General features: G+C 35.1%; 1 protein-coding gene across 1 annotated transcript in view; it reads right to left on the reverse strand.

Moving 5' to 3' along the window:
- Positions 1-19,260, reverse strand: part of LOC145672845 (tryptase-like) — a 113,461-nt gene that overhangs the window by 62,093 nt on the left and 32,108 nt on the right. Inside the window, exon 3 of the mRNA XM_081741997.1 lies at positions 12,366-12,770. Within this exon, the coding sequence (XP_081598123.1) occupies positions 12,366-12,770 (405 nt within the window). The remainder of the gene's footprint in view (positions 1-12,365; positions 12,771-19,260) is intronic.

Consider the following 19,260-nt stretch of genomic DNA (forward strand, 5'->3'; position numbering starts at 1 on the left):
CTTTTTTTTAGAGCGGGGACAAGGACAAGGACCAGGACGAGGGTTGGTTTACGAAACCACAACACATTGAACAGACAAAACAATCAAAACAAAACAAAATAAAATTCTAAGAAAGAAAAAACAGCACATCCTAACTACTAGCTACTATTCTCTAATGATGATTTAAGTCTTCTTTATCTAATCAAACTAATCTACTCTAGTTTCTGACTCAAGTCAAGCTTAACATTGATCCTATCATAAATGTCATCATTCATTGCTTTTAGTCTATACTTAGCTCATCCATGTGGTATTCCCTCTTCTTCTTTGTTTCATTTCGTTCAGGTTTTCCCTGTATTATTTGGTTTTTCATCCTTGTATATAATTTGATTCTCTCCTGTATGTTTTTATTAATTTACCACATTCTCCTACAAAATCACTAAACACACACACTTCACTTATCACTATTAAGCACTGTCTACACTGGTATTTATAATATTACACTAATACACTATCACACTCCTGTGTGTGAAACACAGTTTAACGTCAAATTCCACTACACACACTACACTTGTTCCGTTCTTTTCGTGCATTCTTGTCTATCTCATGTGAGATGATTCTGTTTTTGATATATGTTCCTCGGTTGTTTTACGTATGTCCACGGTCCCCAATAAAATGGCTTGGGGTCCACGGCCCACTCGGAGCACTTAGCGCGGGCCCTGGTCAGTTGTGTCCCACCGCCGTATGCACCGGAACCGGAAGCGGCGCGTACGCGACAAGATCGTGGACGGTCACTGTTCTCTTTTACCCGAGTTCATTTGTCTCATTTCTTAATTCTATGAGATAATAATGTGTTGTATGTTAGAATGCACGATGACCCACCACCGAAATACGAAATTCACTTCGGCCCCACGCACCCGGAGTTTCAATCCGGTGTGTTCTTGGATGTGTCGAGCTCACTTTCACTCCTGCACTTCCTTCCGGGGCATGCGAAATACCAGCAATCCTGGAAGATACCTCCGGTCCGAAAGGAACGCCCCATACACACGTTCATACATCCAACCTAATTCAGCACTTTATTCGCTAATAATATGCTCTAATCTTCCTGTTCTTATATTGTTCCTCTCGTTCATTCGGTCTTCTAGTAGGGGACACCATATTACATAGTGTACCGGAGTTCCAAACTCATCACAACCACAGTTCCCTTCTTCTTTTAAGCCAAACCTTTGAAAATATTGGCCATAGGGGCAAGGCATTGCCCGTGAAGAAGTGGACCGTGAAGAAGTGGACAAGGCCTGCAGATGTTTCAAAATGGTTCCATTTTGTTCTTTCACTTATGTTTGGGATTTATTTATGTGTTCTTCTTGCCTTCTCTGAGTTATTCCTGTCTTGTTGCCACTTTTCTAATATTACTTGCTCTATATCTTGTATTTTATCTATTTCTTTGCCTATTAGGTCCTGTACCCTACTTTTGTTTCCTTTTTTAAACCAATACATTGCCGCCCGTTGGATTATTAATAAATGCATTGGTTTTAACCGCAGCAATACAGCTAGTGCATTGTGGGGAGTAGTACCAAATGCCCCGCTTAGTCTGATCATTATATTTGTTTAGGGTCTTTCTATTTTCAGTTTTAGTGCATTGTTTTCTAACAACCTGTGAGCCCAAACGCTGGCAGTATAATTCATACTTGCCCCTAAAATTGAGTCGTGGTATATTTTTATTATTTTTCGTGGAAGCTTATATTTATTACTTGCTATATTTATTAGTTTATTGGTAACTTTCTGTCCTTTATCACTAATGTAATTTATGTGATGTCCAAAATTTAGTTTATCATCTACCTGAATGCCAAGATATTTGAATTCGCTTACTCTTTTTATTTTTTCTTCTCCAATTTTGATGGTTGGATCCCTTACCAGTTTTGTTCCAAAAATCATATATTTGTTTTTTTTTTTCTTGGATAATTTTAGTTTACTTTCTGAACTCCAATCTTGCAATATTCTTATTATTTCTTTTGAATTTTCTTCTATTTCCCTTCTTGTGTTTGCTGATATTACTGCTAGGTCATCTGCAAAGGCTATTACTCTATCTACGCATTAAGTTTTGTTTAATGCCTCCTCGCATGGCTAGAATTCAATGTCACACATCAATGGGCCTAGAATAGATCCCTGTGGGCATCCTTTTGGTGTTTTAATGCTTATATCACCATTCTCTTCCTTTATTCTTTTTCTGTCTTGAAAATAATATTTTATTGTGTTCATAGGTATTCTGGTATTTTTAGCTCTTTTAGTCTTCGTACCAGCGAGGGTATCCACAGATTGTCGATAGCCCCTTCTATATCTACAAATAAGGTTAATACGTACTTTTTTGCGCTCCTGAGATTCAAAATGTTCTCCACAAAAACATTTAGAGCGTCCTCGGTTGATTTGCCCCTCCTAAAGCCGTATTGCAAGCTATCTCCTTCAATATTCCTATATTTGTGTAATCTGGAAACTATTGTTTTTTCATAAATTTTGGAAATATTCCGAAGGAGGCATATTGGTCTGTAGGAGCTTACATCTGTTGGGTCTCTATCTTCACTTTTCATTAATATTATTAATTTTGATTCCTTCCAAGGGAGCGGAAATTTCCTCTTCCTTAGTAGAGTATTGCATAATTTAGTTATATAAGGTATCCATATTTCTTTTTTCTTTTTATAAATTTCATTTTTTATTCCGTCTAATCCAGGGGCTTTTCCTGGTTTCAATTTCTTTATTATTTGTTCGATTTCCTCATTTATTACTAGGTCAATTTGGTCTTCATGTTCTTTTCTGATAATTTGGTTATAGTCTTCTCTTAGTTTTCGTTGTTGATCTGTTTCTTCACTTACGTCATCTCTTGGAAAGAATTTATTTGACAGTTTAAGCATAGTTTCTCCTCTTGTTTTCGTATATGAATTATCATTATTCTTTAGTGTAGTTAGCGTTATGTTGTTAATTTTCTGCATGATTAGTTTGTAGGGAAGCATGATTAGTTGATCCAGTTCTATATTATTTTTTAGAAATTGTTCCCAACTCTTCTTTGTAGCAGCTAATAATTTCTCTGTATATTTATGTTTTGCTAGCCTATAATTTTCTAGTCTTCTTTCTTTAAGTATAGGAATTATTGTAGATTGGTAGCTTTTTCTTTTTGCTTTTGCTATCTTCTTTAGTCTTTCTAGTTTTGGGGACCAAAAGCCATTACATTTTATCTATGTCTTGACTTCTCTATAGATTCCTCTATAGATTTCTTTGTTTTATTTTCTATATCTGTTACAAATTTATCTAGGTCGTCGTAGTCATCAATTTGTGGTTTCTCTCGAAAAGTTCCCAATCTATTTTTCGTATGTTATAATTTTCACCTTTTGTTCCAAGGGTTGTATCTTCTATGTTAAATGTTATTACTTCATGATCGCTTGTTGTTACATTGTCTTGAACTGTCCAGTTCACTATTTGTTCCTCTAATTGAATAGTACTTATAGTAACATCAATGTAGGACGTTCCTCTCGGGCCTGCGAATGTTGGTCTGTTACTTTTATTTATAACTCTTAAACCATTTTGTAGAACAAAATCTTCCAAGATTTCGCCTGTGTCATCTGTTATCGGTGAGCCCCACATACTTGATTTTGCGTTTGCATCTATTGTAATAATAAAATTAGTTCTTTGATTTTGCCAAATTATTGTTTGTATTTTCTGTATGAAATCCTGTATATTTAAACTGTATTGAAAGTAAGAATTTATCAGCCAAAAGGATTTGTTACCGAAGGTTACCTCCGTGCATGCTGTCCATTCGTCACAATATTGCGCAATTTTTAGTACTTCGATATTTTTATTCATGATTGCCATTATTGCTTTCGGATCCTTCCTTTATTATTCTTGCTGTCGACGGAAATGCTGTTAATTTGCTCTTGACAGTGTATGGTTCCTGTATGTTTACTATGTCTATTTCATTGATTTCAACAAATATTCTTAATTCCATCGTGGCAATTTTTGATCTTTGGGCGTTGTTTTGCACTATTTTTAATTTTGTAAATTTATTATGCATATTTAGTATGGACCAATGCCTCCTTACCGGACTTGCTGAAGTCGAAATATATTCGTCCATGAGCATTAACGAGTTGTTTGTACACATTTTCCAAATTGCAATAAATTCCCCGACATTCAAATGCTTCGTCGATTAAATCTACTAATTCCCATCCGTTCGCCGGTAAGTCATAAGTTCGTAATTCCATCCTGTCTACTTCCTCCAGAACGGGATATGTTATAGATCTATCCTTCTCATGAAGATCCCTTGTTATTTGCATAAACGCCACTGTTAGAATATTGGAGATATTTCTGAAATATCTGTGGATGTTGTAATTGTTGAGTCTTGGATTTTCTCTTCTTTGGGTGGAAATAAGTATTTCTCTTCGTCATGTGTGAACGAATTTTCCAATTTGGGTATTTCCAATTTTTCTTCCAAGGTATGTTTCTTCTTTTGTTTTTTCTTCCCATTCTCCAATAATGTTGTAAATTCGTTCTGTATTTGTTTCACTGTATCTGGATCTTCTGTTTGTACATATTTGTTCTTTTTTGTTATATTCTCTTTTCTCTTCCTTTCTACGAATGCTTCCAGTCTTATTCTGTCTCTTTTAACTTTGCTTGGAGGTGTGTTTATCTTATTTTTATCTTTTTGTTGGATATCTTTACCCATAGTTTATTTTACTAATTATCCTCCCTCGGACTACTCTAAAGGATACGCATTCCTCCGTATTTTTGGCTTGACATGTTTTGTGCCTCGGTTTGCAAGGAACGCAAATGTTTTTATCTTTTTCATCACACCCTTCACTTTTGTGTCTCAGTGCACCGCAGTATCTGCATCTTGTTTTATCTTTGTTATCACAGTATTTTGTGATGTGCCCGAACTCTTGACAGATGTAACACTTCGGCACCACTAGGAAGTCTTTAACCTTGTGTGATTCGTAATCGATATAAACCTTGTCCTTACTTGTTAAGTACCTTCTGATATTAGGTGTAACTTCAATTACTAAGTGGCACTTCTTTGGTTCTTTTTCCCTGCACGAAATCTGGCCTTAACTTGTTCTTTTACTTCCGGTAAGTTGTCTTCGAAGTTCTGTTTGATCATTGTTTCCAGAATTTCTTCATCTTTTAGATCGGATGAAACACCATATATGATCATTAGTGGATTCCTTTTTCTGTTCTAATTGAAGTTACTTTTAATTTCTTCTTTCGATTTTATTCTATTTATATCTTCCTTAGTGGCCGTTTCCAGTACGACAATGTCCTTTATGGTTCTCATTGCGATTATTTTTAATTTTTCTTTCCTTGGATCAATGACTTCGACCAGTCTTTGTGCCGTTTGTTTGGTGGTTTCTACCTTTTTTGGTCTAAAGATTAGTGCCGGTTTTGTCTTAGCTGATAAATCCATAATTTTTTCTCCTTCTCTGTGATCTTCCTTCCCTGTTTCACTACTTCTGACCGTGATATAGACGCTTCATCTGTTTCCATTTTGTCTGATTTTAGGTTCTCGATTTTTTTAATGCTATTTCCCTTTGTTTCTCGTTTAGATGTGTGTTTCCCATTTTTTCTTTTAATATGGAAATTTCTCTTAATGAGTTCATTTCCGTGTTCTTCACCATAAGACCTAGTTCCTTTACCTCTTCTTTCAGTTTTTTATTTCTTCTTTTATCTCTTACCGCATCTTTCAGTGCACATACAGCCGGATATTCTGTTTATGTTTTCTGACGAAACAACATTCCACATCAGTGGTCGTGTGAGCAAAGACAACTGTATGAACTTGGCGACAGATTCCATAAGTGTATTGAGCGGGATGGATCCCAAATAGAAATCCTCGTATACATGAGTAATAATAATCAATCATACTATACAAAATTCGGTGATGGTTAACATAATAACAAAATATAGTAAATTTAATAATAATAATAATAATAATAATAATAATAATAATAATAATAATAATAATAATAATAATAATAATAATAAATAACATGATAAAAATTACAACACAGTTTCTATACATTTAACGAACTCTTCAGTGGTATAAAATGGGTTTGAAATTAACAAATTATACAACTTTTTTTTTTTTAAAGCTTTTGACGCAAGTGCTACATGGAGGTTGTTAGCTTATTAAACAACTTCGTTGTTACAATCAAATAACTGTTTCTTACTTTGGTTAATCTACTAGACAATACATGAATTTTCTTACAACATCTAGTATTATATGTATGTACTTCCTCCCTGAGTGTGATATTTGTAAAGTTTTGCTTTGTGTGAAGTAGCACTTGACAAATATATGTTCTTTTGTTAGATGTTCCATCAATACTCCTAATATTTTCTTCTAACACTAGAATATCATGATACAAATTGGGATTACTATTACCCGAAAGGAAAATCATATATCCAATTACACTATCAAAAAATACAAAATACTTCCACCCTCATAGAAAGTGACAATGACCTTCCTCCCTTCCCTTTGGAAACTACCTCTCATGACCGGAAACCAGAATGTGCCGAAGGGAACTTCAATGCTATTCATTTCAACGCGCAAAGCCTTCTTTCAAATTTCGTGGAAATTGAAAGCACTGTATCCTCTTTTAAACATGTGCATGCAGTACTTATTTCTGAGTCTTGGCTACAGGATTCCCTCTCAAACAACCTCGTTCATTTATCAGGTTTCCATCTCTTTACAAACAATAGAAAGGGTAAACGCGGCGGGGGTGTGGCAATATACTTACGAGACAACTTCCAGGTCAAACTTCTCTCTCAGTCAGCTGGTGTATATAACAGTAGTTCAGAATATATTATACTCGAAGTCACTGTAGGTCACCAGACATTGCTTTTGAGTGTTGTGTGTCGTACCCCCCTCCCGTACATCTTTCATAAACTTTGTTGACGATATTGCAAAACATTTACCCAATTACCAGCATTCCATAATAATGGGTGATACAAATTGGGATCTTTTAACAACGAAAGACTAAGTCTTGCAATATCGGGATACGATCTCGGGCCTTAACCTTGCTATCTGTCCTCTTGGTCCAACCCATCACATAAGGAACTCAGAATCATGGATAGATGTGATACTGGTATCCAAGGAAGAACACGTAATTAGCCACGGTCAAATCCACACACCCGGCATCTCGTACCATGATATGTTATATATATCCTACAAAGTTCGAGTTCCGCAATATAAAACTAAATTCACATCATACAGAGACTTTAGATACATGAATGAAGTAGACCTGAATATCGACGCTGCCTGCTTGCCGTGGCGCTCAATAAACTGCCTCCCTCCAGTTGACGAGCAGGTAAATACTCTAAATTCTTTAATAATAAATTTGTATGATAGACACGCCCCAGTAGTTAAGAAACGCGTTTTGCGACCTCCATCACCATGGTTAACCGATGAATTACGTTCGTTAATGGCGCGGAGAGATAAAGCTTATAGAGCATACAGGAGACATGTGAAAAATAGTGATCCTTCCAGTGATAGCACAATAAGTCCCAATACAAAATTTGAAAACTATAGAATATTAAGAAACCGTTGCACTCAAGAAGTAAGGAAGGCAAAACGGCGCTTTGCCTATGAAATACTTGAATTTGAAAATAATGGAGCAGTTCTTTGGAAACGGCTAAAAGTATTAGGTGTTGGGAGAAACATAGCCAAGAACGCAGTTAACTATACGCCAGATGAATTGAATACTTTTTTCTGTCAAAGCCGTATGATACCAGCCTCCATGAAACTGCAAACAATGAATAATATTGTAGCTTCAGAAATTAACCCTCTGTTCTCGTTTTCTCACGTACAGCCTGCACATGTATTAAAAGCGATCCAAAGGATTAAATCTCAAGCCACTGGTACAGATTATATTTCAATAACCATGATCAGGAAAATCCTACCGCATGTACTTAATCCTATCACTGACATATTTAATTACTCTCTTGCCACAGGTACTTTTCCCACAGTATTTAAACTCGCTAAGGTCCGCCCACTTCCAAAAAAGAACAACGCTGACAATATCGCAGACTATCGTCCTATCAGTGTCCTTCCTGTACTTTCAAAAGTTTTTGAATATATTGTAAATGATCAAATTCGGGAATACTTAACAACAAATAATTTATTGGATACATTTCAATCTGGTTTTCGAAGTAATCACAGCACATGCACTGCACTAGTAAACGTAACTGAGGATATAAGATGGGCTATTGATAATAGAAAACTAACGCTTCTGACTCTACTTGACTATAGTAAAGCATTTCAAACGATTGATTTTGACATATTACTTCAGAAATTGTCATTATTGTTTAATTTTTCTGAACCAGTGGTTAAATGGTTTCATTCTTACCTTCATGAACGTAAACAAAGAGTAGTGATCAATCAGGATCACATATCGACATGGCATTGTATCAACAGTGGAGTGCCGCAGGGTAGCGTACTAGGTCCCCTTCTCTTTGCCTTTTACATTAATGATCTCCCTAAAATTCTCACCTATTGTAAATACCATATTTACGCTGATGATTTTCAATTATATGCTTCTTTTTCCCAACAAGATATTAATAATGCGATTGAGAAAATAAATACTGAGTTAAACAAAATCAGCGACTGGTCTACGGCTCATGGGTTAAAATTAAATGCAACAAAATCGCAGTGCATCTTAATTGGCTCTCCAAGAACTCTCTCTTATATTAATATCTATCAACTCCCGCATATAAAATTGTCCAATACTGTTATTCCATTCTCCACAACTGTCAAAAATTTGGGAGTCATACTAAATCAAAATCTCTCCTGGTCAGATCAAATAAATGCAGTTTGTAAGAGAGCATTTGGTGCCCTGCATACGTTAAATCGACTAAGAAATTTCTTACCAATATCTCTGAAGATCAAACTTGTCAAGGTACTGGTGTTTCCACATCTTGACTATTGCGACTCAGTCTATTCTGATCTAACAGAAAATCAATCAAAGCGCTTGCAAAGAGTGCAAAATGCATGCGTTAGATTTATTTTCAATATAACTTACAGGGAACATCTCACATCCTTTTATAAAAAACTGTCATGGCTTACGTTAGTTGGAAGAAGAAATCCCTGTTTCCATAGAATGTTTACATAATCTTACCCTGTTGTACAAAATGCTTACTACAACCATCGTATCTTGCCCGTAGATTTTTATATTTATCAGACTTTCATACTAGAAGCACAAGATCACAAGATAATTTCTTACTCTCCATACCCAGTCACAATTCTGATTCATACTCAAAATCCTTCACAGTAAGTACTACACGCCTCTGGAACAGTTTACCTCAATTAATACATAACGTTTCCACAGTTGCCAAATTTAAAAAATCTGTAAATTCCCTTCTCTTAAGTAAAGATAAGGATACTGGTAGCTCATGAGTCATCTTCGTTTTACGAGATTATTAATAACCTACATATGAACACACAACCAATAGGTAACCTATGCTAATTTGTACAGCTTATATATTCATAGTTCTGGTACCGCTACATGATATATGCATTTTAAGTTTCTCCATGTTATTTTGTTTCCTATATTGTATGTTATTTTCAATTTTTGTTTTTGAAGTGTTTAACTATTTTTTTACTTCAGTGGTATATTCTTTTTTTTATGTGGTTCAATGCTTTTCTTTTGAAATTGTTAATATTTTCTATATATTGGTGCTTTTTGTTTTAAAGAATGTATGCACCTGGTTAAGTGCTTGGAGAAGGTTGCAGAGCCTTAACTTCGCCACGTAAAAGAAGTCATAAGTAAATAAATAAATAAAATACAAATTTATCATACATTCATAAGGAACTGTTACTGATCTTGTTAATAGGTAGGGCAATCGGAAAAATTTTGTACATGCAATTTGAATATTCCCATGTCAGTTGGCTGTTTAAAAATATACGAAGAAATTTAACCTCGGTATTTTTATATTTGTTCTTATCATTAAAATGGTTATGGCTAAATGATAGGATCCAATCATTTTGTTTTGTGTTGAGTTAATATAAAACCATTTGTTTTAAACCATTTTCTTGCTCCATTCTTGTACTTCCAGCTTTTGTGTACACTTCTTCAAAACGTGTATTCGTATTTAGTAGTGTAGTATCATCTCCAAATGATATAGTATTGGTATTAAGTGGTAAATCGTTTGTCATTATTAAAAGCAGTAGAGGACCCAAAAACAGAACCTTGAGGTATACCATATTTTACTGCCAAGCTATGTGAAATTGTACTGTTAATACTAACTACCTGTTTACACTCTTCTAAATATGATTTATAAAGTTTAATTATTGTTATGGAGAAAATAATATGTTAATTTATTTCATAAAATATAATGATCTACACAGTCAAATGCTTCACATAAATCCCAGAAACTAGGTAGAGCGAAATCGTTCTTTCCAAAAATATCATATATTTTATTTATTAGAGGCTGAACTGCATTAATAGTTGATTTCTCAGATCTAAATTCATAATAAACCTGCAGAGGTATATTTTACTGAGTAAAATGTTCATAAACCTGATTTTTCACATTGTTTTCTATAATTTTAGAGATACTGAACGATAGTTGGCGGACTCAAACGATCACCCTTTTTGTATTCAGGAATATCTTAAGCTGCAGTAGGAAAGATTCTTTGAAGAAAACATTTATTAAAGTATATTGGAAAAGGTTTAGCAATATGATTGATGATATCCTTAATTAAGCTATTAGAATTGATTTTTTTTTTTTTTTTTTTTTGACGATGTGACTTTAGTAAGTCTTCTCGGGCTATCATCAGGCAGGTAAAAGTATTGATGTCTAACGTTTCGAATGCAGACATTGCATTTATCTTCAGGGATTGCAGAAACAGAACACAAACATTTAACAAAGCCATTTCTCGTAACCAAAACAACAGGCAATCGGAAGCCAGTATTCTTCAGCCAGTCAGAAGCCAGTATTTTCCTCAGCCAATCACAAGCCAACATTCATAGCTACGACCCTAGATAGTCATATATACAAGCCCACATCTCCAGTCTCTTCATCACAATCCCTGAAGATGGGGCAATGTCTGCATTCGAAAATCGGATATCAATACCTTTACCTAGCTGATAGGCCGAGAAGACTTACTAAAAAGAAAAGCTATTAGAATGTCAAATATATCCGTACTATCTGATATTTTAATTTTTTAATTACTTCTATGACATCATCAGACTTAACTTGGTTAATAATGGAAGTCGTACTAAAAGAACTATGTTGACTAATATCCTGGTATAATTTAACTTTAACTTTCCCATTTCTTCTTTCGATCTCCTCTACAGAAGTAATAAAGCTCCGTAAGTACTTTGTATTTAGAATATCTAGGAAGAGAATAACAGGTGAATTATAACTTTTTTCTTACTTTGTTAATTATCTTCCACGCAGTTTTGCATCGTTGATGAAGTTTCGATACCATTTACATTATGTTTTGCTTTCGTTACATTTATGGAAGTTTTGAATTTATTCCGTTCAATATTGTAATTATCTTTAAATTTCCTAGTCATTACGCGCTTATATATATATATTATAATACTGCATTACTTTAGCTTTCATGGCAGACAATTTGTGAGTATACCAAGTCTCATTATTTAACTTGATATTCTTTGTTGAATTACACCTGGCTACCCCTTTTGGAACATATATTTCCAAAGTGTTTAAAAACCTAGTAAAAAAACATCAAAGTATTATTGACATTTGAATTATCATACTTAATAAACGAAACCCAATTCATATATGATACTGATTGAATAGTTATCTAGGCTACTTTTTATAATGAGTCTAGTTGTAATTAGCTCGGAAGTTAGGTTATGCCATATTTGTGTACAGTGACTCATTTATTAGTTTAACTAACGCGTCGTCCTGATCTGAAAAGGGAAATTTACGTACATTACTGTTTACATATTCTGCTTTTGTGTTTGTAAATACGTTATCTAAAAATATTGTTCCTCTGGTTGGTTTATGATTTACCACATAAAGATCATATTGTCTAAGTAGATTTAGTAGCTTATATACAGTTCGCTTGTCGGTAGCAATATCAAGATATGCACTTACATCACTCCAATTCTTTTCATATATATCTTTCATGTGTGTACGTGTAACACTTTTGAAAATATAGGCTCTTCAAAACAAATTATTTATTTATGCTAACCCTGTACTGTATAGAATACTTATAACTTCTAAAAGTAGGTGGCTACTCTTGCATTTTGTACTTTATAGCTGATGACAGACAAATATAAAGTATAAGATAAATGGATTATATAATTCTAATGAATAATATTTACCGAATATCTGAAGTTAATGACGTTACTAATTATTGTATTAATATTTTAAGTGTAATATCATTTTACCTATATAATATATTTGCATGGAAGGTGAAGACAATTCGTTGTTTACTTTACATGTATATTTTCCAGCATCGATTGGCAAGAATGTTTGAAAGAGAAGATCAAACGTGTACGGAATAATTTTTAGTCTTTTGCTTCCTTGCCATCTGTCATACGATCCGTTGCTGAATGTCACAAGTCTAATGGGCTGACCATATTTTCTTGTGTCTGAATCTCCACATCCTTCACACAACCATTCTATGGTGTATACAATAGGGTGACGGTCAACACTTAAACAAGGAAAAACAGCTGGCTTTCCTATTTCCGCATATTTCGATATATTTTCTTCAGGCAAAGGAAAAGCCGAACCTTGTACAGGCAGCTGACGAATACGTCGTCGAAGTTGTACTGAAATCAATGCACTTCTAGCTGTAAAAGAAAAAAAGTTTTCTTATATAATTACAGATGAAATGATATTAAAACTTATAAAATTTATGAAATATCTCTTCAGAACTAATGTTTTACGTTGTAATATGAGGAATATTTATTAAACTATTGCGAGAGTAAGTCAAAAATTATCGTCAATGTACCTATAACTTTTCTTACATTGTTTATACTGACTTGTGTCCTCGTTTATTTTATTTGTTATGCTGTTCTGGTCTTGCTATGAAACTTTGATCCTAATTCCTGTATTTGTCTTCCTTTTGTTGCAGATAGATCATAGCCGTTCCATTAGAAGTTAGCACCATAGAGGAACAACGAGCAGTGATCCTGGTTTTGTGGTCACAAGGTGTATCAGGAACCATGACTAATTTCCAGGCGATGTGCCATCAATAGTCACTCGTCTGTCTAACAGAACCATATCATGTGGACGCTCAATGCTGTTATCATTTGTGGCCATAGATGGTCGCCTGGCTCCTTCCTCGTGCATAACATTTGTGCCACCATTTTTGAATTTTTCAATCCATTGGTAGACACTGTTGCAGCAAGACACTGTTCTCGTATTCTGCCAAAAGCCTTTGATGGATTGCGGCCTCTGATACAAAGTCCGACCACAAAAGCCGGATCTCTGCTCGTTGTTCTTCTTTAATGCAAACTTCTAATGAAGCGGCCATGATCTATCTACAATAGAAGGAAAACAAATGGAGAAATTCAAATCAAACTTTCATGGCATTACTACAACAGCGTAACAGGTCAGTATGAGCAATGTAAGAAAAGTTATAGCTACATTGTGGACCATTTTTCACTTACCCTCGTATATTTAACTTTAAATGCATGAACATTAAACGTTATATACCTCGTTCACAGTACAGTGAACTCTGAATAATCTGACTAAAGCGGAGGGGTTTGTTAATCATAAAGAGGCAACCATATTGAAGGATAATGAGAAAGTTGTGCCTAAGGAATTAAAAATAATGTTTCATTAGCAATACTATACTCTGCTATAGACTATAGTGACTTTACTATAGCCATAAAACACATTACATAATACTGTATTAATACAGGGTGTATCAAAGAGGACTTTACATCTTTGAAAACTCATATTGATCTATTTATTTAGCCAACAGACATGGTTTTGATGCTATTTTGTGGCAAAATACATCAATTTCTTTACGTTATACCCCCGGCCGAGAAGCACACGGATTGATTTTGTAGGACTGTTCACAAAGTTTTGTTTCACTTGCTCTACAACGTCTTCAAACGTCAGGGGACGATCTGAAGATTTGTTATGTCTTACCGAATATTCACTTTCAATAAAACACTTATGCTACTGATAAATAGTACGCCTACTGGGAGGATCTTTACCATACTTTGCACGAAAATTACGTTACACAATTTGTTGCAGATTTGGATTTTTCAAACCAAAACACACAGCTAGCACTCTCAGGACCATTAAAGGCGGCCATCTTTGCTACAACTGCCACTAGCGCTTGAAGTGACTTGTTTCTGAACTAGTGTACTACGTGAGTCAAAACTTGATGTATTTTGCAACAAAATGACTCCAAATCCATGTCTAAGATAAATGAATAAATCAATATTAGTTTTCAAGGTTCTAAAGTCCTTTACGATACACCCTGAATATATATACATCATTTATTAAAGGATAAAGCATTTTAAGTGAAAAAAATACTTTTGAATTAGTTTTTAGTTGATTCTTGTCAGAGAGACAGATGAAACGTAGTAATGCTAAGTTGCAACATTTTGACCATCAGTGTGTACATAACTGTAATGGCTTATAATGGGCTTGTACAGTAATTAATATTGTGAATTTGTCAAGTATATTTCATGTTGGTAAATTTTCATTAAAAAAATCTCCAAGATGTCCGAAGTTCGAGTTATCGAAGTTTATACCTCAGTTCCTCTCTAGGTACATAAACGAAAATAAGTACAAAATATTTCGAGGATGTTTTGTATTTCTGTAGCCTCCAGTGCAACGAAGAAATATTTGAAAATAATGGAGATTTATAAGACAGTTCTTAAAGAACGGTTAACTATTACTTAAACAATATAATGAGAGAGAAAAAAGAGAGACAAATGTCAAACAATATAATGAGAATTAAATAAATAAAGTTTAAAGAAAATCAAATGAGTGGAAACCATTGTGAAGCTACCTCCTTTACACTTTCACTTTTTGGACTTAACCTCTGTCTGCACCAAAGTCTTCAACTTTGCACCTGGTTTCGAGCATTTAGATTAGTTCTGGTGGAGGCAGTTTCTGATATAGCTAGGTAGTCTAGAGGTAAGGAAATTCGATAAGGCTGAAGACTTATCGAACTTCGGTTTTGAAAATTTATTATCTAGCACTCGAAACCCTTCGAGTATTTGAAATTGTCGACATTTCGTGTAATATCTAAACTTCGAGTATCATTGAACCTAACTTTGGGAATTTTGGGTTCCATACACTCTATAGATCGCGTTGTCTATTTGTATGTGACGTCCAACGATAACACTCGAACAGATTGTACGATTTTGATGGAACTTACTTTAAAATATTTCTTCTTACTTTCATTATATACCTATTCTTTTTGTGTATTTTTCGGGGACAAGAGAACTCCCTTGAATCCGAAAAATGAGATCTTTGAGTTTTACGTCCCACGCTTAAGCCGACTAGGCAAAAGAAGACGGTGATGATGAGAAATGAATGAAATGGTGGAATGAAGAAAGTGGGAGGAAAGGGGAGAACCCCGAGGAAACCCATGCACGCGGTGTTTATCTACCAAAAAGTTCACTTGGCACGAACTGGAATCGAACCACGGACCCCATGCACCAGAGGTGAACGCTCTACCACTGAGTCACCCTTGAATCCGAGTATTTGCTCCTACCTTGAGTGTATTCGTGATGTTACGACTATCAATAATATTACTATTTTCTCACTATTAATATTACTGTGTAACGCCCCAATAGTATCCTTGTAAGGTTGTAAATATTTCTAAAATTTACAAGGTATAACTTGTAAGCAAGTATATATTTTTCAACACTGAAAAAGTATCATGCTCGCGGATTCGCGCACAGAACTCTGGGTACTGGAAAACAACATGTCGAACTTTTAAGCAGTGGTTGCGTCAGGTCGCCGATTAATCATGGTCGAACTGTAATATAAATTATTCATCGGAGTGTTTCTAGTAAGTTTAGGATTGTTGTAACCACGAAGAAGGCTTTACGTGACTTGGGTAGTCGTGGATGATGTAGTTTTGGAAGAAAATGAGAAAAAGTTGGGGCTCATCATTCTCTTTTGTTCAGCCACGTGACTTAGTTAGTCTGTGTAATTTTCTGTATCAGTGCACAGTGTTTTCGCTGAAATCTATTATATCTCCAGCAATTCCATTATTTCTGTGAACGTTTCGTTATGTCTTCTGAAGTTTATAGTATGTGTTTCTCCAGCAAAAGTCGAGGTTAGACAATGGTTAACTAAATCCAAGTCGGAGGCCCCAACCCACGACGCTTCTAACCTAGGAACACAACTGTCAAGTTATCAGACGCACCTTCACCTTAATTAACCATCATTAATATCTAGATGGCTAGAGTTCTGTTGTCGTGGCTTTTATAGTGACATGAATCACTTCTTTATTAATAGTGTATCAACAGTAAGCATGCTATGCTGCTCCAGCAGTTTTATACTATGACTTATCAGCTGTCATGTGACTACTTCTTTCAATTGTGTAATCATGAGCTCGAATCTTCGTAGTGAACGATCATACAACCGTATGATTGATGTGAAAGTCTTCCCGTGTACTCACAAGATTAAAGTGAAGATGAAGCTATGGATTTCCAGTATAAGAGATCGAATCATGCGCTGGGTAGTTATAACTCACCGCGCCCAGGGCTTTTGTACGTATATTTTCATCCATCATGTATCATCATTGGGGTTTGTCCCTTTACTCATACGCAATGTGAACATTAATCCATGAGAATTTTAACGCATAGCGGTAACATCACAGAAACCATCTTGTATAGTCCAGAATGTTTTGGTTGGAGCGCACCGGCTTTTCTCCGCCCTGCCAGTTTACTCCGCCGTTGAACTGCATCTACCAGAGAATCCAGTAAAATTCATCATTGAGGAGATACAGAACCTCCCATCAATTCTATCATTTGGTCGATCTTGTGCGGCGAGTCAATTGAGTGATTTCCTTGTGTGTGTGTGTTTAGTGGTTATTATTTTAGTTTCTAAAGTTTCTAGTTCATCTGTGAAGCTCTTAAGTGTGTTTTTTAAGTGTGTGCATGTCTAATGTGAAATCAAATCATGCCTATGTTTACCAAGGCTAATATGCCAGGGTAAGTAACCAGTATCTAAGAGAGCCTACCTTCGTAGTAGGCGTGTTGCTCCGCTTCGTACGGATGCTGTAACCCATTCACTGAAGGTTTCCGTGTTTTATGTATATACGTATTGCAAGTGTCCTATTTAAGTCCTGTACGCCAGGTGCATATGCACATCTAGCGCAGATTAACTTGGCTGATTAGTATTAAGCCAGCAGCAAGGTTAAAGATTCACAAATGCTTTGTACGGATAATAAGATCGAGAACCTCTAGTTCTCCCATATGTTCTTGTTTTAAACTAATAAGTGTGTCTCAGTAATTTAAAGTTTGTGTTTCCCGCTAGCTAGTCCTCATTTGTCCACTCGTCTCGTCTTTGGTCTGTTCAGTAGTGAACTTAGGCTACTGTGGGAATTCTCGTTGATCTCTCTAAAGTTCTCTCTTCTTGTCTCTCCGCAGGGTATCCCAAACACATTCGCAGATTGTTAAAAAGTTACAATCTATAACGTAGATTAAATGGGTTTCTCTCTTATCTTAACTTCCTACCTATATATATATATACACGTTCCTATATATATACGTCACGGAACGTGTTATTAGTGCATGATGTCTTTTCAAGCCTATCAAATTTAATTTGTCCACTTTTATTGAGTAAGAACGTACATAACCAAATTTAATGAGTAAATTACTAAACGTATGTCTCGGTCACCCGACTAGTCGTGGTTTGTTGCAAATGTATACAAAAGCTAGCTCTTATAAGTGTACACAAAGATAATGGTGATTTAATTAACATAACCATGGTGTATCATTGTCTCATTGATACTTTGTCTACATATTTATTTTATCGTGTTTGTATATTAGTGTTCATATTAATCATGGCATATTTTCGCCGTTCATAAGCGTATAAGATCAATAACTATATTAAGTTCTTTTTTTTTATTTTTATGCAAGTAAATTTGTGTAACCGGGCACATATTCACGTCCCTGTCGCAAGATGTTTTATATCAATTAGTATAGGTAAAAATAAAACTTTAACTCCCTGTAATCCCAGTCTTTACTATTTAGCAGTTTCTAACCCAACAAATATTCTTGGTTACCAGAGTTTTCAAGTTATCTACAGGTAGGAATATTTTAGCACAAGGAAAGGGCTGTTCTCTGGGTACTCGTAGAGTATTCAGGCAGCTGTCTCGCTTAGATCAGATTCGTTAGTTGCTGTGTTCATTTAATTTCGTTCTAATTGTAAACAGTTTGTCTGATTTCTCTTATGTTGAATTTCTTTTAGTTTATTTTTCTTTTATTGTTTGGTTCTTGTGTTCACCTTAGTACACAGGTGGCGACCCCCTTTTACTATTAACTCAGTGCTATGGTGCTGAGCGTTGAACTTAGCCGTGGCTTCCCAGAGATTAGGGCCCTCTGGGGCGCTACAGCGGGTTTTTCGTTTTTGGCGACAGTCAGCCAGGGTGGTTTTTCGTTTTTGACGATTTCAGCTGGTAGCTTTTGATTTTTATGTTTTAGTAATTTTTATTTTTGCTTTTCCTATATAGAATTTCGTTAGCATTTTTTTATATTCCATGTTTATCAGTGTCCTGTATGTTTCTTGTATTTCTTAAGTTCCAATTGCGGATACCGTTTTTTCTAATGTCTTCAGTCAAAAAAAAAAAGCCTAGTCACTTTAGATTAGCTTTCATTGTAAGTGAAGTGCAAAGTGCTCTTGGTTAGATAGTGTCGAATTGGGTTGGGGACCCCCATTCTATGTCAGTGAATCAAAAGTTATTTTATTTGGTTAACTATATATAAACTAAACATTTCAGTGTAAATTTTTTAATAGTGGTGCATGTGTTAGACTTTTAGTGCCAGAATGAATAAGTCTAAGAAGAAAGTTCGTCAGTGTGGCCATTCAGGCACTTTATTATAATGCACTTCTTGTAACACTTGATACTGTAGACAGTGTGCCGGGTTAAGTGAAGAAGAGTTTGCTGAGAAAGGCAAGCCCAATCTGTGGGATTGTGGGATTGTAATACATGCTTGGTAAAATCTCCCAAATCAGTAGACAATACTATTGAAATTGATGATTTACATGCTAGATCATTAGTGGAAAATAGTGAAAGTGGAAGTGGTAGCGAAACCGGTGGTGTTGCTTCTAATTTTTCTGAGGTTTTAGCACAGC

This window comes from Thermobia domestica, chromosome 16, assembly GCF_964235325.1.
Source record: "Thermobia domestica chromosome 16, izTheDome1.hap1.1, whole genome shotgun sequence".
Lineage (NCBI taxonomy): Eukaryota > Metazoa > Arthropoda > Insecta > Zygentoma > Lepismatidae > Thermobia > Thermobia domestica.